Source organism: Candoia aspera, chromosome 1 (genome assembly GCF_035149785.1).
Source record: "Candoia aspera isolate rCanAsp1 chromosome 1, rCanAsp1.hap2, whole genome shotgun sequence".
In the NCBI taxonomy this organism is placed as follows: Eukaryota; Metazoa; Chordata; class Lepidosauria; order Squamata; family Boidae; genus Candoia; species Candoia aspera.
In genome coordinates, this window is record NC_086153.1 from 250,423,886 (window position 1) to 250,443,839 (window position 19,954).

The window sequence follows — 19,954 nt, forward strand, 5'->3', positions numbered from 1 at the left end:
TCAAATGATTTTTATAACATTGCCAAATTCATTCATTTAGATTTCTGAGCAAGAATTGATATTTAGACATGTAGTACAGCTCCTCCCCTCTTGCACTGTGCTAGACTGGGTGTGTGAATATCCATGCTATGTAAGAGGTCTACCAATGAATTAATATAGAGATTAAAAAGGGAGGGGGAAAGAATACATCCTTGTCACACTCCTTTCTACACGTTTACTATGTGAGAGAGGGTACCGCAGGGATTATACAGAATATAATTTCTGTATGAGATGGAGGAAGCACCTATCGATACTTGTATTTTTTAATTTTTCCCAAATAACATTTCTGGATATTGAGTCAAAGGCTTGAAGTCAAGGAAGGCTAAAAAAAGGGATGATTTCTTTTTGTACATATATTTTTGTACAAGGCGATGCAGCACCAGTACGTGATCTACTGCTTATCTCTCTTTTCTGAAACCTGCCTGTTCTTCTTGGGGTGGTCTTCCACTCAAAAGGTACTTGGAATGCACACCAGAATTATGTAGTGCAATCAGCCCTTAGGCCAATGAATGCCAGTTCTTTTACACTGGTAGAGGACAATTAGTACCTGCGGGTTTAAAACTTTTTGAAGCCAAAACATTAAAACTAGATTCAATATTCTTCCATCTCCACTTCTTCAAGGCAGGTATACTAAAATCCCTATAGCTGAGCATATCTGCCCATGCAGTGAAGAGGAACCATCTCACATGTACTGTTACACTGTAAATTTTATAGGAGAGCAATCAATCAATCAAGTTTATAGGGACATCAATCTACATTTTGCCTCTAATAGATAAATTCCCTGGGAATCCAGATAATTTTTACATGAACCATCTTCTTCAGGATCTAAAACCGTACATTATGTGTGCAGTAGCCAACATTTTATGTTTTTATTTTATACTTATTAATGTTTTAGATTCATACTACCTGGGTTACAAATGTATTAATATAGTAATAGAGGACTGAATGCTATATTATGCAATCTATTTTATTAGTTGGTAGTATATTATTGTATTTCTTTTACTTTGTTTTTCTCCTTTTAAATTTTGCTGATCATTGACTGAATAAATATTATTGACTCTTCCCCTGTTTATGGCTCTCATCATGGGAGTCATCCTACCAGGTGGTCCTTATTATATCTATTAAATGAGATTTAGCATTCTGTGCCAACATCTTAGTTTCCTATATGTTGATCAGTAGCTTGCAGGAAGGCTATGAACTTTATATATCAAACCACTGCTTTTCATTGAGTAGTTTACGAAGCCCCATTTATCTCAGATCCATATACCAAGGTTTACATTTCTTCCATTCACAGGACTTAATTTAAAACCCCCTAATGGACCTCTTTATGCTTTGGTCAAACACATTTTTGCCAGCCCTTGGGAGGTGAACCCATCTGGTGCCAGTACCCCATCATCTAGATAACTCAGACCACAGTCCCAGAAATCAACTCTCTCTTGTTGTCACTATCTGCTTAGCCAGTTATTGAGTTGCAGCATTATTTCTCTTTCTGGGCATCTTCAATAGACTGGAAGGACAGTAAGAATACTACCTGAGCTGTTACTGTCCTAACTTTCTCCCAAGACTTCTAGAATTAATATAGTTGTACCTGTTCTTTGCAGTATCATTTGTCCTCGCATATATCAGCAGGAAGAAATAACTGTCCCCAGACTTGATCAGATTTGAAAATTATTCTGTCACAACCTTTATTCTTGCTCCAGCAGACAATTTCACAAGCCAATGGCTCCAGCTGCCATACAATTTCTTACAGTAGTGAATCACCAGGTATCACAACTCTTGCCTTTATCTTCTTGTGTTGTTTATTCGTTTAGTCGCTTCCGACTCTTTGTTACTTCATGGACCAGCCCATGCCAGAGCTTCCTGTCGGTCGTCAACACCCCCAGCTCCCCCAGGGACGGGTCCGTCACCTCTAGAATATCATGCATCCATCTTGTCCTTGGTCGGCCCCTCTTCCTTTTGCCTTCCACTCTCCCTAGCATCAGCATTTTCTCCAGGGTGTCCTGTCTTCTCATTATGTGGCCAAAGTATTTCAGTTTTGCCTTTAATATCATTCCCTCAAGTGAGCAGTCTGGCTTTATTTCCTGGAGGATGGACTGGTTGGATCTTCTTGCAGTCCAAGGCACTTTCAGAATTTTCCTCCAACACCACAGTTCAAAAGCATCTATCTTCCTTCTCTCAGCCTTCCTTATGGTCCAGCTCTCACAGCCATATGTTACTACGGGGAACACCATTGCTTTAACTATGCAGACCTTTGTTGTCAGTGTGATGTCTCTGCTCTTAACTATTTTATGGAGATTGGTCATTGCTCTTCTCCCAAGGATTAAGTGTCTTCTGATTTCCTGACTGCAGTCAGCATCTGCAGTAATCTTCGCACCTAGAAATACGAAGTCTTTCACTGCTTCTACATTTTCTCCCTCTATTTGCCAGTTATCAATCAAGCTGGTTGCCATAATCTTGGTTTTTTTGAGGTTTAGCTGCAAGCCAGCTTTTGCACTTTCTTCTTTCACCTTCATCATAAGGTTCCTCAGTTCCTCTTCACTTTCAGCCATCAAAGTGGTATCATTTGAATATCTGAGATTATTAATGTTTCTTCCAGTGATTTTAACTCCAGCCTTGGATTCCTCAAGCCCAGCATATTGCATGATGTGTTCTGCATACAAGTTGATTAGGTAGGGTGAGAGTATACAGCCCTGCCGTACTCCTTTCCCAATCTTAAACCAGTCCGTTGTTCCGTGGTCTGTTCTTACTGTTGCTACTTGGTCGTTATACAGATTCTTCAGGAGGCAGACAAGATGACTTGGTATCCCCATACCACTAAGAACTTGCCACAATTTGTTATGGTCCACACAGTCAAAGGCTTTAGAATAGTCAATAAAACAGAAATAGATGTTTTTCTGAAACTCCCTGGCTTTTTCCATTATCCATCGGATATTGGCAATTTGGTTCCTAGTTCCTCTGCCTTTTCTAAACCCAGCTTGTACATCTGGCAATTCTCGCTCCATGAATTGCTGAAGTCTACCTTGCAGGATCTTGAGCGTTACCTTACTGGCATGTGAAATGAGTGCCACTGTTCGATAGTTTGAACATTCTTTAGTGTTCCCCTTTTTTGGTATGAGGATATAAGTTGATTTTTTCCAATCTGATGGCCATTCTTGTGTTTTTCAAATTTGCTGGCATATAGCATGCATTACCTTGACAGCATCATCTCGCAAGATTTTGAACAGTTCAGCTGGGATGCCGTCGTCTCCTGCTGCCTTGTTATTAGCAATGCTTCTTAAGGTCCATTCAACCTCACTCTTCAGGATGTCTGGCTCTAGCTCACTGACCACACTGTCAAAGCTATCCCCGATATTGTTATCCTTCCTATACAGGTCTTCCGTATATTCTTGTCACCTTTTCTTGATCTCTTCTTCTTCTGTTAGGTCCTTGCCATTTTTGTTTTTGATCATACCCATTTTTGCCTGGAATTTATCTCCAATGTTTCTAATTTTCTGGAAGAGGTCTCTTGTCCTTCCTATTCTATTGTCTTCTTCCACTTCCGCACATTGCTTGTTTAAAAATAATTCCTTATCTCTTCTGGCTAACCTCTGGAATTTTGCATTTAATTGGGCATATCTCCCCCTATCACTGTTGCCTTTTGCTTTCCTTCTTTCTTGGGCTACTTCTAGTGTCTCAGCAGACAGCCATTTTGCCTTCTTGGTTTTCTCTTTCTTTGGGATGTATTTTGTTGCCGCCTCCTGAACAATGCTGCGAACTTCTGTCCAGAGTTCTTCCGGGACCCTATCTACTAAGTCCAGTCCCTTAAATCTATTCTTCACCTCCACTGCATATTCCTGAGGAATATTAGTGAGCTCATATCTAGCTGATCTCTGGGTCTTCCCTAATCTCTTTAGTCTGATCCTAAATTGTGCAAGAAGAAGTTCGTGATCTGAACTACAGTCAGCTCCAGGCCTTGTTTTTACCGACTGTACAGATGTCCGCCACCTTTGGCTGCAAAGGATGTAGTCAATCTGATTTCGGTGTTGTCCATCTGGTGAAGTCCATGTATAAAGCTGTCTCTTAGGTTGTTGGAAGAGAGTGTTTGTTATGCAGAGTGAGTTGTCTTGGCAAAATTCTATCAGCCTATGTCCTGCTTCGTTTTGTTCTCCCAGGCCATGCTTACCTGTAATTCCAGGTGTCATTTGACTGCCCACCTTAGCATTCCAGTCTCCTGTGATGAAAATAACTTCTCTTTTAGGCGTGTTGTCCAGTAGGTGCTGCAGATCCTCATAGAACTGCTCTACTTCAGCTTCTTCAGCATCTGTGGCTGGGGCGTATATTTGGATCACTGTGATGTTAGATGGCTTGCCCTGAATTCGAATTGAGATCATTCTATCGTTTTTTGGATTGTATCCAAGCACTGCTTTAGCCACTTTACTATTAATTATGAAGGCTACTCCATTTCTTCTGTGGTCCTCTTGTCCACAGTTGAAGATCTGGTGGTCATCTGATGTGAAGTGGCCCATTCCAGTCCATTTCAGTTCACTGACGCCCAAAATGTCTATCTTTAATCTTGACATCTCACCAATAACCACATCCAATTTGCCCTGGCTCATAGATCTTACATTCCAGGTTCTCATGGTGTGTTGATCCTTAGAACATCGGAGTCGCCGTTTACCACCTGCACCGTCGGCCGCTAGCCATCCTTTCGGCTTTGAGCTAGCTGCATCATCACTTCTGGGGCTAGTTGGACTCATCCTCTGTTCCTCCCCAGTAGCATTTTGACCATCTTCCGACCTGGGGGTCTCATCTTCCGATGGTATACCGACATATCTCTGATCCATTTAGTTTTCACAGCAAGAATACTGGGGTGGGTTGCCATTACCTTCCCCAGGGATTGCATTTAGTCTGACCTCTCTGTCATGACCTTCCCGTCTTGGGTGGCCCTTCACGGTTTAGCTCATGGCATCACTGAGGTGCTCAAGCTCCAGCACCACGACAAGGTAACAATCCTTTGCTGAAGTTATCTTCTTGTAGGACACAGCTATCCTTTCTGCCCTTTGGAAATTTATGATCCTGTCTCTTATTCTGCTGTGTCTTTTTCTTCCCCTGAACATTCAGAGCCTATTTCATCTGTGAGGGTGTAATGGTTGCCTATTCGAAAGCACCATCAGGCTCATGAGTAGGAATTCAAAGATATCTGATTTATTAAAGAATAGTATGCAGGATCACAGAGAAAGCTGAGAATGATGAAAGCGCGAAATTCAAAGTAAAAACCCTCGGTGCAAATGAAACCCCTTCCCCTGTAGAATCTTCTCAAGTTCACAATCCCAGGTGCTCCTAACGGTTTCTGATGGTCTGCGGGAAAAGGCCTTGAACAGATAACATAACCCAAACACATTCCATTGTACTGATTTCACATACAGAGCTTGGTACAAGGTCTCCCAGCAGCTCCCTCCCAAACAGAAAGGCACGTCAGCGCCATGGCATGTGAAACATTACGATGTAGAAACTACATTGAAACAGTGAACATGACAGAGGGCCTGAAAACCATCCCTGGTTTCCAGCAGTGAGGAATATATTGTATGTCTCTTGCTTCTGACTGTTACTTTCATTTACTGCACTTGCAGCATTCTTTATTTGCCTTTTTTACGGAGGGTTGCTTCCATTGTATATTTCTGCTGTGGAGCCTCCTTTCTTTGAACCGATAAATCCTCACCGTTTTACAACAAGTGAAGTATAGTCACTCAGCACTCCAATCCTTTGACTTTTATTTCAAGGAGAGATACAACCATGATTTGATGCAAATATATCCCAGGGATTTTTTTCAGGCAGGAAAACAAACATGCTGCAAGCATTGCAGGTCATAACTACAGATTTCTGTCCATTCATCTTCACTTCTTAAAAACCTTTCTATTGGCTGTATACTGTTAACTTGTTCATTTCTCAGGTGCTCAGGTTAAGCACTAACTCCTGATTTCAGGGTAAATTTGTTACAGAATCCCCCTTAAATTCCCCTGAACTCCACAGGCAAATCCCTGTTGGTTCTCCCTGTTAACTCACTCAATTTCCCTGTAAGGAATCTGCTCTTCACTGAAAGGAAATCTTAGAAGATATAAAACCCTGCAGATTTTTATAACATGATGCTCAGTTGTGAAGAATGTTATATTAGACCATCTCTGTTTGATTCAAAGCAGTGTTTAAATATTAACAATATTTGATCAACATCTTAACAGAAATGCAAACTCACATGCTGATATAGTAACCTGTTCTGTTTATTAGCTACAGGAAAGGAGAGGAATAATTTTAAAAGGTAAAAATGACTGACCTTTCGTAAATGCACAGCACATTCCCGGATTGCAGTCATGTTGATTTTCACAAATGGTTCCATTTTCTCCTTTTGAGACAGCTTTCATGCACTCACCCCATACACAGAGCTGTTGTCCACAACACTCCAGATCCCGAAAGCAGTGCTTAGAAAAAATAAGAACATGCCCATAGGAACAACTTATTGGAAGTAGTCTGATATGATTTAATGCCTAGATCTACAGTGAGATTTGGGAAAATGGAGCTCTGTGGGTCTCACTGTGTAGGGTGACAAACTGTTTTTCCCCCTACAAACAAAAGGGAATGAAATCTGCAGGCAAACAGACATACATAGCATGACACATGCCAAATGTCATAGAAGTTGAGAGATTTTAAAAGTGCCTGTAATTTTATTGTTTTAGAACAGAGCATGATGAAATTTGCAGTGATAGTACGATGACAGTGCAATGATAGTGAGGTGAAATATCCATGCCATCATCTGAGAGTCTGTTTGTGGAAAAGAGAAAAAATGTTCATAAAAAATAGCACCCAAAGAATTACATTCCAATGAAATAACATAACATGCAATTTTAATTGCTACACTGATTTAAACATTCACTATGCTATTAGATAGCTGTGCAAAATGGAAAGCAAGTTATTTTTGAAGGATTTCAAGCAAGCAAGGATAAAGGGGAGAACATTTTGTGAGAGGAAATATTGAGTTTTCCCTTCTATATCTTAGGCTACTTACTCTGTCATTAAATATCTTCTGAAAACTATTCAGTGCAATTTGAACTATCAGTTCTTATGTAAGTCAAACAAGACATCTTCATGAATCAAACTCCAAGGTGATAATCATTTTAGGCCAATGCAACAAAAAATTTTAAAAGGACTTTTTGGGCTCTTCAAACCCTAGCCTACTTATGAATTAGTATTGATAATTGTGATACTTCAACTATATCAAAGTATAAAGATTCTAGCTACAAAATAAAGACTAGACCACAGTCTGCATATGAAAGTAATTTAAGTTCCTATAGTCCCTTGAGTGTCACTAGCTAAATCTCCAATCAATTTAAATAGGAATAAAGAATGCTCCTCTGTATGCCCCACAGAAGCTTCATTTTATTTGAACAGACCTCAACTTATTAAAGGTTTCATTAAAACAGACTGATTTAATAAAACCTACAGCATGCTTCCCCAATCTGGGTATTCTGTAGATGTGTGGATTTCCACTCCCAAAATCTTCTAGCCAACATAGCCATTGCTGAGAATTTTAGAAGGCTATATACCTGGAAGGCATCAAAATTTGGTGGTAGATCTAGAACAGCAGTTCTCAAAGTATGGTCTGGGGACTCCTGGGGGTACCCAAGACCCTTTCAGGAGGTCCACAAAATCAAATCAATAAATATTTTAAAATTTCTCAGCTTTAATTTCTAATAGTAAATACCAATAGATATAATTCACATAAATCAAACTCTTGGGGGTCCTTAATTATTTTTAAGACTATAAAGGGATGTTGAGACCAAAATGTTTGAGAACCACTGTCCTAGAAGGTTTTTCTTGTACGTTTAACATTTTACAGAACTGGGAACCAGGTAATAAAATGCGAGATTGCAGAAGCCATTTTATCCATGCTTTTCCAGCTTTAGAACTGTCTTGTTTATACCGAAAATCAACTGGTCCTGGAGCCTTCAGGTGAGGCATTATGTGCAGGCATAATGCAACAAACATAACTCGACATTCAATCAATTAACAATTTAACCCTAACTTATCAACTGATGGATAGAAAAAGAAAGCGGATAAAGATGAAATGCTCACTGCGTGTTGAGGTTTGCAAATGTGACAGCTGTACTCCAAACCAGAGAATGCACAATATTTTCCAATTTCACAGTCTTCATCTATAATGCACTCCTGAGAAAAAGATTAACATGCCTTCAGTAAATATATGTTGTGCAAATACATTCCACAGTACAGTAATGCATTGTGTGGAAAGTATAAAGATTCTAGCTACAAAATAAAGACTAGACCACAGTCTCCATATGAAAGTAATGTAAGTTCCTATAGTCCCCTGAGTGTCACTAGCTAAATCTCCAATCAATTTAAATAGGAATAAAGAATACCCCTCTGTACCCCAGTTTTCTCTAACTGTGAAAAATACGAAGTCACATTCAGTCACTGAACATTGAAATTATACCAAAAAAACGAAAGAAGTGTTTTGCCTCGAATTTAAATTTCTGACCAAAGAATTTCACTGAGAGTTCAAATTTACTGATTCAATAACATTGTTGCATTCACTGAACAAATCGCTGAACTTTCAGGATAAACCAAAGGAATTATGGCTTTGCCAGACCCAAGCTGCCTTGGATTTTATCAAATAAAAAATGGGTCCCCCCACCCATCTCCTGCATTATTATTGTGAACATACTCAGTTGTTGTTTTTTTAATCGTGTGGCATAGCAGTTTGGTGTTCATGCTGCTTTTCTTGCTGGGAAATCCTTGTGAGGTCCAGCAGCCAGATGTGTAGACTATTTAGCCGTGACAAGTCACGTTGCCCGGGGTGCACCACGAGGAGGCTAGTCTGCATTGCACCGAGCTGGGCTGAGAGAGAGTGACTGGCCCATGGTCACCCAGCTGGCTTTCATGCCTAAGGCAGGACTAGAATTCCCAGTCTCCTGGTTTCCAGCCTGTTGCTTTAACCACTAGACCAAACTGGCTCTCAACATACTCAGTCAGACTGTGCAAGAAAGTTTACATTTGGCAATTCCTATTGCAAAATGGTTATCAGAACTGAAGCCCAACAGTTCTGGATTGACCCTACCGAACTGTGACTCCCCTGTGCAGGCCTATGACTCTCCTTTTCAACTCTTACATCCTATTACAGTTAGCCTTATTTAGGCATGTTTGAGCATCTGTGGCTTTTCTAGCCCTGCTGCCACTACGTAGTACAGTAGTTACTTCCAAACTCCCCACCACCACAAAGTCCGAGTTTGCCTGATTTATATTCCTGATGCACTCATTCTATAGCCAACATTCATGCTGTCAGTCTCAATATCTGTCTCTCTTCAGACAGGAGAAAAGCAATCATGTCTGTTTTAATTCTCTGCAGCAGCTGTTTCTTGACCAAAAGTCTCCTGCTGCTAGCTGTTAAGTTTTCCACTCATTCTGTTTGACTCATCTGAACAACTAAGTATTTTTAGGTCTTCATAGTTTAAAGCATTTTCCCTTGCCCTTTCATCTCTAGTGCTGTTGTTTTAGGCACTACCTTGAATATTTCGGAAATATGCTGTGTTTCCTGTAAAAATCAAAAGTACTTTTCCTGCAAGACCTTTTAAAGCAAGGTAGGGTTTCAGCAAGTCTCCATGGGTAAGTCTGCTAACTATGTCACAAGCATGAAAATTGTCTTGGCACAGACCCATTGCAAAAATTATTAAGAACTGCGTATGTGGATAAAGGTCACAATGTGTTCACTAAAAGAAAAAGAAAGTAAAGACACCCTCAAATCAAGCTCACCTCCTGAAGATTGCATCCACAGAAAAGGCTCACCACAGCCTTCTTCTAAAATGTTTCTGCAACTTCCCAGACCAGCTAACTGTACTAAAATTCTTGGCATCCTTCACCCACATGCTAACCAGGGCCAACCCCTTCTTAGCTTCCAAGGTCAGCTAAGATCAGGTACAGGCTGCCACCTGCTAAGGCAGTAGAGTTATTACAATTGATCAAATTACAAATGCAGTTACTGTGGTTTGATCCAACTCTGGATGGATGGATGGACGGAGGGACAATCTAGTCACAATCTCGAAACCAATAAAATCCTGGCCTGCTTCTATCAGTTTCACAAGTAAGCGAGACACAGCTATGTTAGAAGTTGTAATCCAGGTGTGAATTATCCCCCTCAGAAAAGGAAGGCAATCAAAATGAAGGCTTTTTTAAAGAATTGTCCCAAATGTTTTAGCCTCTGGTTAAAAATGTGGTGTTGACTTTTTAGATCCTTGCAGTGCTATATTCCCTAGAATATTGAATGTGCAGAATATTTCCACATGACTTTATCCTTTTTGTTCAAATGCTGGGCTACATAAACATGCTGCTAATTATGTTAATTATGTCAATAGCAGCATGTCACGGAAGCTTTAGACCCAAGAACCCAGGCGTGGAGATTGCCTCTTAGAATGAATAACCCCTTTTCCTGCAAAGGTACATCAAAAAGCTATGTCTGATTAGCTTTCCTATATTAGTGACAATAAAGCCAAATGTGGAGTTGTTGATAAAGTCATTCGCTATTTTACCAGTAAGACCAGAGTTCCAATTTTTTCCATCTCGGCCATGAAACTGAATATGTGTTTTAGCTAAGTCAAAAAGTTGGAATTTCTCTCTCTCTCTCTCTCTAAGCTGCCACCATGTTTTGAGGGCAGGATAGGATACTTCTTTGTATATTTCCCTTGGGAGCTTCCGACTGGACGGTTCCCAGGCCTGTTGATCAAAAAGCATTGTATAACTATCCCTCTAGCCTACCTTAATGCATTCTTTATAAGAGGAAGGCATCAGTGAAAAAACATGCAAGGATTACCAATGAGAAGAACATTATTAAGCTATATCTCCCCACCCCTAAAGTTCCCTCTCTGATATATGTTTGGAATTAAAAACTCATCAGAAAGGACCCTAGACTCCTTGGAGAACTCTACAACAGAACTATAGTTTCATATTATTCCCTTACAATATCAAAACCTGTAGGATTTGAAAGCAAACAGACACTAGAAAAAAAGACACACGCACATATGAGATTCCCTATCGGTGCATATTTACCACTCAACATTAGTCCTACAAATGGCATCAAATTCTCTCCATCAAAACCAAAGGTGGGGAGGACTGTAGATGTCTTTTGCCCTAGTGGTGTAATGGTAACCAAGGCAGCATGAGAACAAGATCATAATACTGGCTAAAATGAAGAGAAATCAATGGATTGACTCTTTCTTCCCTTCAGTGTAGGTTAAACATCAAAAACTAGGTTTCCAACTTATTTCCTAGGTCAGAAGAAAAGCAGGACTCCTTCCTTACAGACACTAAGATTTGCAAGACAGAGACATAGTAGATGAGCAACTTACTGTCAAAGCCTAAACACCTAGTCCAGTCTAACTTGAAACATATGTTTTTTTTCCAAAATCAACACACCAGTTCTTTCTGCTCAAAAGCACAATATGCACAAACCCACAGAATAAAGTCACTGAAAAAGCACTCTCAGTAAGCAGCAATGAACCATAAAATAGCATTACTTTGCCTCAGAGAAGAGAAATCCATTCAGCTGAACTGCTCTGTGACAATATTTGCAGGCAATCAATAGCAGATCTTGTAGTCAACAAGAATCTGCGGATCACAAAGGGTATCCTTCAATGGAAGATATAAAATGGAATCCATGTGACTAAAAATGCTGTAAGAACTTGAACACCAGAGCATGTTTACAACATCTAATCTAAAATCTTTAACTTACAAAGTTTAAAAGCTTCCTTTTTACACAAGCATTACCCATGCAACCCTACTAATATGATTTAAACGCTTTCCACTGTTAAAAACCTCATTAGAACTTTCCAGAATTCACCACAGAAATAAAAGTATGGAGTGCCTTTTCTTTTAAGCAATTAATATTTTTTCTGGTGGAAATAATACTGAGAAATAGTTTTTGGTTTTATTGAAAACTATATGATTTTTAAAGGAAAATTAAGAAGCATCCTTACAAAAAGGCAGGGCAGAAATGCAAAAATAGATACTAAGTCCACATTATTACTTTCTTTTCTGATCATAAAATGGGAAGTGAGGCCATTATTAGAGACATAAAACTTAATACAAACAAGGAAAAAACACTTTCTCAATATTTTTAATGGCAAAAAGAAGTTAAAACAGTAACAAAAAATGAAAAAAGATAATACTTTTGAGATTTTGATTCAACTATGATTTGGAGATCACTTGAGTATTCCAATCCAAAGCTTTGTATTTTAATTAACCACCATGTGACATCCACAAATAGAAACTTTTATTTTAGAAAATACAATATGATGTAGTAGGCTGCATTCTGTCAGCAAAATAGTACTTTCAAATTCACCCATATGAATGTGGTAATCAAAGGTAATCAAAGGATGGTATAATCAGCTGTAATTAGCATAGAGATACTGTGGAAGTACTCCTTCTAACTAAGCATGTCTCTGCCTTCACTATTTGTATTTGGATAACAAATTGCCTACAATGCCAAAAACACAGTATACGAAATTGAATGCGTGTCAGTAAAAAAACATTTGCTCAACATAATTGAATTAATGCTTGAAGCAGCACAAGCATCAACAAGACAATCCTGAACACTTCTGCTTAAAAGTACTGCTTGTTTGCAAGCAATATTCTAAGCTTAAAGCTGCGATAATTATTTAACATACTGAATGCTGAATAATACTCACTTTGGCATTGCTGGTTGAGAAACTAAATTTTTGCAGTTCAGAATTCTGTTCCCACTGCAAATTATTTCTTCCATGGCAAGAATTCTGATTTTTTATTTCTCCTGCATGTGCTATTTGTCTTAATTACATTCTATCAAACATGCATCTTTCTAAAAAAAAAATACATGAATGTATGGTTTTAATTTGCTGCTTTCAGTTTTCATTGCTTCCATTTCAGCACTGATTTGTTAACTACCTTGAGAGTATATTACTGCAGGCTTGGCTTCTTGTTTAAGTGAAGCAGCAAATAATAAAGCATTTTAGTTTGATGGCATTATTTTTGGTGAGCTACAGCAGTTTTCAACACTGTTTACACCTGCTGACTTTGAAATCAAAATTGAAGGAAGCAGTAAGCAATAAATGCATGGAAACTTAATTGCTTTTTTTCCATCACAGTTTTAATACCATACATAAGCTATTAGTTCCAAGGACTACATATATCACTACACTCCTAATGACTTATTGATGGATATTTACCTGAAAGAAAGATGATTCTGAGTTAAAGATGATGCTACCCAAGAAAGGAAGATTAGACAGAAAAAATAATTCTCATAAAATCTAATATGATTTTCCTGCTTTAAATTATTTAAGGAAAAAAAATAGCCCCTCTCAAGTAAATATAGATAATGCCTACAGTATATATAATTTTTTCCTTCTTGGTATGGGTCTTCCAAGTTATTTCTTCAAGCAATTCTAATAACTTACTTTCCTGGTGTCTGGTCTTCTCACACATAAAGAAATACAGTTAATTTTTAACAGGCCTTGCAAAGTCTATTTTTGGAAATGATAAACAAGTGGCAGATGTCCAGTTCACCAGATTTATCATATATGCAGAAACACAAGATAAGTTTTGTCAAACATCTAATAAAATGTTCAGATAAATAAAACTATGCCTCAAAAAGTGAATTGTCTAGGCCAGCCTTTCTCAACCTTTTGACCCTGGAAGAACCCCTGAAATATTTTTCAGGCCTCAGGGAACCCCTGGACATATAGGCTCAAATATAGGCCAGAAGCTACAAAATTATTACATTTGTTTCATGTGTAGGCCTGTATATATGCATTAACAGTGTTCTGAAAAAACTAAAAATAAAGAATGAAACTTACCTCTTTAATGTGAAGTTGCCCAAATTTGAAACAATTTTTAAAATAAATTGTGATCTCCCACAGAACCACTAGTGACCTCTAGCAGAACCCTGTTCGAGAAACCGTGGTCTAGACAGAGTTACTCTATTAATTGGCATTGAAAGCAGATCAATTCAAGAAAATTCCAAATAAAAACACCATGATTAAATTTATATATAACCCTATAAATTAAAGTTATACCACTTTATTTTATTTATGTATTTATTTATCAAATTTTTATCACCACCCATCTCCCCTCACAAGGAGGGACAGTTACAGTTTTAAGGATGGGTGGTTGTTCTACATTTTCTCTGCTTATCAAGGAACACAGAGGAAAGCTTACTGGTTATTTTGTAATCAGAAACATCTTGATGCAGTACAAACCTAATTTCTGATCATGTTTGTGCGTTGCATTAAGTTTTTACATTAATATAACTCCACATTGCTTAAAGAGATACTGCTATTTGCACCAAGATTTCATATCCATACAATCAGAAATTAGATCTCAAAGCCACAGGCAAGGTGATTGGGAGATGGGCGGTGATAAATTTGATTAATAAATAAAATAAATAAAATCAATCAATAAAATCAATATTAATTATATTATATTGCAAACTTCCCTCAAAGTATCTTCAGTCTACAACCACCAAACTTCCCAGCAATTGAGTGAATGGTATGTATGTATGTATGTATTTATTACATTTGTCACCACCCATCTCCTCCAATCGGAGGGAGTCTGGGCAGTTTACAATATAAAACAGTAAATATATAATAAAATTCCAATAAAATCCCTCTAAAACTATTTCTCAAGTACCCCATCTAATAAAATCCAGATGGCTGTGATCTCCTTCAGTCATTATGTAGGAGGGGCAGTTCAAGGCACTAGCCAATCCCAAGTATGGCAATTCTCCCTGCCCCAAGCCCAGTGGCAGAGCCAGGTCTTCAACTTCCTCTGGAAGGCTAGGAGCGATGGAGCTAATCTCACCTCCAGGGGCAAGATGTTCCAAAGGGCGGGCGCTACTGCAGAGAAGGCCCACCTCCTGGATGGAATTCTCTTATCGACGGGGTCTGTAGCATGCCCCCTCTGCAAGATCGGGTGGGACGAGCTGATGATGCGGGGAAGAGGTGGTCCCTCAGGTAACCTGGTCCCATGCCATGTAGGGCTTTAAAGGTCATAACCAGCACCTTGAATTGGACCCGGAAGCAAACTGGTACCCAGTGCAGCTCGCGTAGCAAAGGTGTTATGTGCGCCCTTCTAGGGGCACCAAAAATAGCCTGCGCGGCCACATTCTGGACCAGCTGAAGCTTCCGGATACGCTTCAAGGGTAGCCCCATGTAGAGTGCATTGCAATAGTCTATATGGGAGATAACAAGGGCTTGTCCAAATGAGTGACTGTCCAAAGGGCTTCCTGATCCAGGAAAGGGCGTAACTGGGTGCATAACATGAAGCTGTGCAAAGGCCCTTCCGGCCACGGCTGCCACATGCTCTTCGAGCAGGAGCCCTGAGTCCATGAGGACCCCCAGGTTATGCACCAGGCCTGTCTGGGGCAGTGCAACCCCATCCAGAACTAAAGATGACGAAGTCCCAGATACTGAGGAACCCTTAACCTACAGCCACTCCGTCTTACTAGGGTTCAGCCAAAGCCTGTTGTTCCCCATCTAGACCCCTACAGCCCTCAGGCACTGAGAGAGGGCAGTCACAGCATCATTTACCCAAATGGTGATGGATGATCTCGCCCAGCGGTTTCATGCAGATGTTGAATAGGAGAGGAGAGAGAACCGAACCCTGCGGCACCCCACAAAGGAGGGGTCAAGGGTCAGATCTCTCACTCCCTATCACCACTGATTGGGACTGGCCCTGGAGGAAGGAGGTGAACCAGCACAGAACTACGCCGCCCACCCCTGACTCCCTAAGCCAACCCAAAAGGATACCATGGTTGATGGTATCGAAAGCCGCTGAGAGGTCAAGAAGAGCAAGGGTGGATGCACTACCCCCATCCTGCTCCCGCCAGAGATCATCCATAAGTGCGACCAATGCTGTTTCTGTCCCATATCCAGGCCTGAAACCTGACTGAAAGGGGTCTAGATAATCTGTTTCCTCCAGAATCCTCTGGAGTTGTAATGCCACCACTTTCTCAACCACCATCCCCAAAAATGGGATGTGGGAGACTGGGCAAAAATTGTCTAGTATAGTATGGTCCAGGGATGGTTTCTTGAGGAGAGGGTGCACCAGTGCTTCCTTAAAGGCTGTCAGAAACACCCCCTCCCTCAAGGATGTATTAACCATCGCCTGGACCCATCCACACGTCACCTACCAAGCTGCTTTCACCATCCAGGAGGGACATGGGTCTAGATGACAAGCGGTGGCATTTACTGGTTGGAGGATCCTATCCACTTCCTCGGGTCCAACAGGATCAAACTGTTCCCAGATAACATGGTAAGTACGATCCCTTGGTATCTCCACAGACCCTGCCTTGTGCTTGGAATCTAACGTAGAGTGGATCCGAGCAATTTTGTCTTGCAGATGCTCCGAAAACTCCTCTGCATGGCCCTGTAGGTGGGTCACTGCACCCACCTTCCCCAAAAGGGATTGAGTGATTTTAAATAGAGCCACTGGGCAGCATTCTGCAGATGCAGTAAGAATGGAGAAGTATTGACACTTCGCCACTCTTATCGCTACCAGGTAGGCCTTAATAGCGGCTCTAACCAGCGTTTGGTCGGATTCAGTCTTTGTCTTCCTCCAGCGGCGCTCTAGACGTCTCTTAATCCTCTTCAAAACCCTCAGCTCCTCCCTAAACCACAGGGAGCATCGAGTATGATGAGGTAAGAGAGGTCGCACAGCGCGATCCTGTCCAAGGCCCCATCCACCTCCCTATTCCAGGCGGCAGCCAGGGCCTCCGCTGGACCGTGCAGCAGATCCCCGGGTATAACCCCCAGCTCCCTCTGAAACCCTGCCGGGTCCATCAGTCGCCGGGGGCAGACCAATCGAATGGGTCCTGCCTTCCTGTGGAGGGGGGCAGCATAGGAGAATCTCAGGGCCACCAGGGAGTGGTCTGACCATGACAATGGGGACAGCTGTAACTCTCCCCTCAGGTCACATTGCCACTGCTCCGACAAGAAAACTAAGTCCAGGGTGAGGCCACTGTCTCGAGTGGGTTCCAAATAATCTGAGTCAGGCCCATGGCTGCCATGGTAGCCATGGACTTCCAAGCTGCTTCAGAGGCCCACCCCAGGGATGGCAAGTTGAAGTCCCCCAGAACCATAAGTCTGGGGAACTCCTGCACCAACCCTGAGACGGCCTCCAGCAGCTCAGGCAGGGGGGTTGCCACACAGCAGGGAGGCTGGTACAGCAGCAACACTCCCAACTGCTCTCGGGAGCCCAACTTGAAAAACAGGGTCTCACAGCTGGCCACTTGTGGGGTAGCGCCCCTGAAGGCCACCAGAGACTCCCGGATGACAACTGCCACCCCTCCCCCCTGCCCTGGTGACTCGGCTGGTGCCATACCGTAAACCCAGCCAGGCACATTTCCGAAAGAGGCACCCCCCCTTCAGGGCCCAGCCAGGTTTCAGTAATACATGCCAGGTCTGCCCCCTCCTCAGTGATCAAGTCACTTATGAGGGGGGCTTTCTTTTTAAGAGACCTGGCGTTGAGTAGCAGCAGCCAGAGACCAGGGCCCCTATGTATCTGCTGCCCGGGGCCTGGGTCTGAGCACAGAGGGCCGGAACACGCCACTGGTAACAAACACCAGGGGCGTCTTCCCCGAAGATAGCCCGCCCTCCGGCTCCCATCATAACGTCCCCTACCTGTCACCACCGCAATAGAACAACCCACCCCACAATCCCCAGAGACTCCAAATCCACCTAGCCCCACTCCTGCACCACCAGAGTCCCCAGCCTGAAATAGAGGTCCCTCCATACACTCACACACCCTCACACATACACAGTTACCCACAGGGCAATGGCAGACCTTCTGGCGCCATCTGGGCCCAGCCATCACCCACCCATTCACTCTTCAATTACACTGCTCCCTGTTCGGCCTCTCTCACTGGTCGGCCAGGGGCATCTCATCCGCTCCCGCTCACCTCCTGCCTCTCACTCAGGAAGTGAGTGCTCTCCCACACTGTCAGACACTCCCTGACTCCCCCCCTTGTCTCTCACCCCAGGAGGGAGTCCTCATTCACACTGGAGGGGCCCCAACAGCTCTCCACCGCTTCCAGGCGGGTAGGGAGGGGATGGCCCTGATCTTTGTGCCCAGCTTCCTCCACGTCCCCGGGCCTGCTACACCAAGGCCTATACCCCTGGGTCTATCTCAGGCTCTCCCTTTAGCGATAATTACCTTGAAACACATGCTACAGTATGCCTGGAAAGACGGCCTATCTTATAACTATTGACAATTTGCAGTCACCAGAGTAGCCAATAAATATAAATAATGTGCATTACAATGGATTGTCAGATAACCCTAACTTTTTAGTTATGCCATATAGATTTTGAGAACTTTTACTTAAGAAAGTTATTCACAAGCTATTTTTCAAAAGAAGAATTACTTACATGATTTCTCTTTCTGTCTCCTTGTATTGATGTAATAATAGTTTCAGAATAGCTAGTAGATCCAGTTTTGTTATCTGTTGCCTAAGAGAGTAAAACAGGTTACACATTAAAGCAATGATTTTAATCCATTTTAATAATGTTCCACTGCTGTTTTTTGTTCACCTCCATGAACAGAACTATCACTTTATAATTATTGTGAAACAGATATTTTTAAATTGCCCTAAACCAGAGGTTTTTAAACTCTAGTGATAGAAAATTGGCCAAGTTCAATAAAAAAAAAATTGCCTTAGTCTCTTACAGAACCCCATCCAGTTTTCCTACACAAGATATTATATATAAAACATCTGAAGGAACCACACATTTATGAAGTTATAACTTAGCCAATACTTGTAAAAAAACAAGGACTAATCTGTCATGAAACCATTCTGCAATTTTACTGTAGCAAGGGGATCTATGTGAATCCAAGACTGTTGGATTCTAATATTGTTGAAAAAGAGTTAACAACCTGGTGCCCTCCAGATGTGCTGCTTGATGCTGGTCAACACTTATGGGAGATAAAGTCTGCTTCAACTGGAGAGGCTTTTTTAGAGCAGCCTACATAATCCATACAACAACTCTAGTCTATACTGTCATACTTCAGGGGGAAAATGGCCAGAGTTTATCTGTGCAACTCTCTATTTTTTGAAAAAAATAAAGTGGAAATCAGTACATTAAGCCTCTATGAGGCAAAACACCTCCATTTTTACCCTTGGAATTTGTCAAAATGTCTCCAAATGAACCAACCACCTAACAACATACATTGATTGATTGATTGATTGATTGATTGATTGATTGATTGATTGATTTTTCAAATTTCTATCACTGCCCACCTCTCCCGAAACTCTGGGCGGTTTACAACGTTATTAAACCTTTCTCCTGTGGCCTTTGGAACCAAGACAGCAAATCAGAAGTATGGAGCCAGTTAAAAAATGCTGCCTACACTTGCTTTCAAGTGATTTCCAGAGATCTCAATACAAACGGAAGAGCCAAGCCACAAAATTGTACCAAATTCAGCTGCTGTTTAGATTTGGAGGCAAAAAGGTGTTTCAGAGTGTGTGTTAGCATAAGTCCGCAAACTCTGCACCTCCTTAACTCAAACACATCTTTAAGAAGCTGCAGACAGGTGCTGCCACTGCATTCTGAGATTCATACTACCAATAGGAAGATCAGTGAAGACTATGGGACTCACATATACACATATAAAAATTGCATCAAGTGAAAGCTTCTAACCTTACTAATTTCTTGGTGTCTATGTATTGTTTTATTTCCAATTTTTGTATCTGTGTAGGATTCATTATGGTAGTTGGCAGGAAGCTTCTGAAAATCAATTGCCATTATCTTTTTAGAACCTTCTTCCTCTGCTTCCATCTAGAAAGATTACAATTAAAGTTACAAATGCTATATAAACATCTACATCGTAAATATTCATTTCCAGGTACACTAAG

General features: G+C 41.2%; 1 protein-coding gene across 1 annotated transcript in view; it reads right to left on the reverse strand.

The window, feature by feature from the left end:
• DKK3 (dickkopf WNT signaling pathway inhibitor 3) overlaps positions 1-19,954 on the reverse strand; it is a 39,966-nt gene that overhangs the window by 9,763 nt on the left and 10,249 nt on the right. The window contains exons 3-6 of the mRNA XM_063289475.1: positions 19,740-19,877; positions 18,471-18,551; positions 8,143-8,235; positions 6,347-6,491 (exon numbers count right to left, since the gene is read on the reverse strand). Coding sequence (XP_063145545.1) covers positions 6,347-6,491; positions 8,143-8,235; positions 18,471-18,551; positions 19,740-19,877 — 457 coding nt within the window. The remainder of the gene's footprint in view (positions 1-6,346; positions 6,492-8,142; positions 8,236-18,470; positions 18,552-19,739; positions 19,878-19,954) is intronic.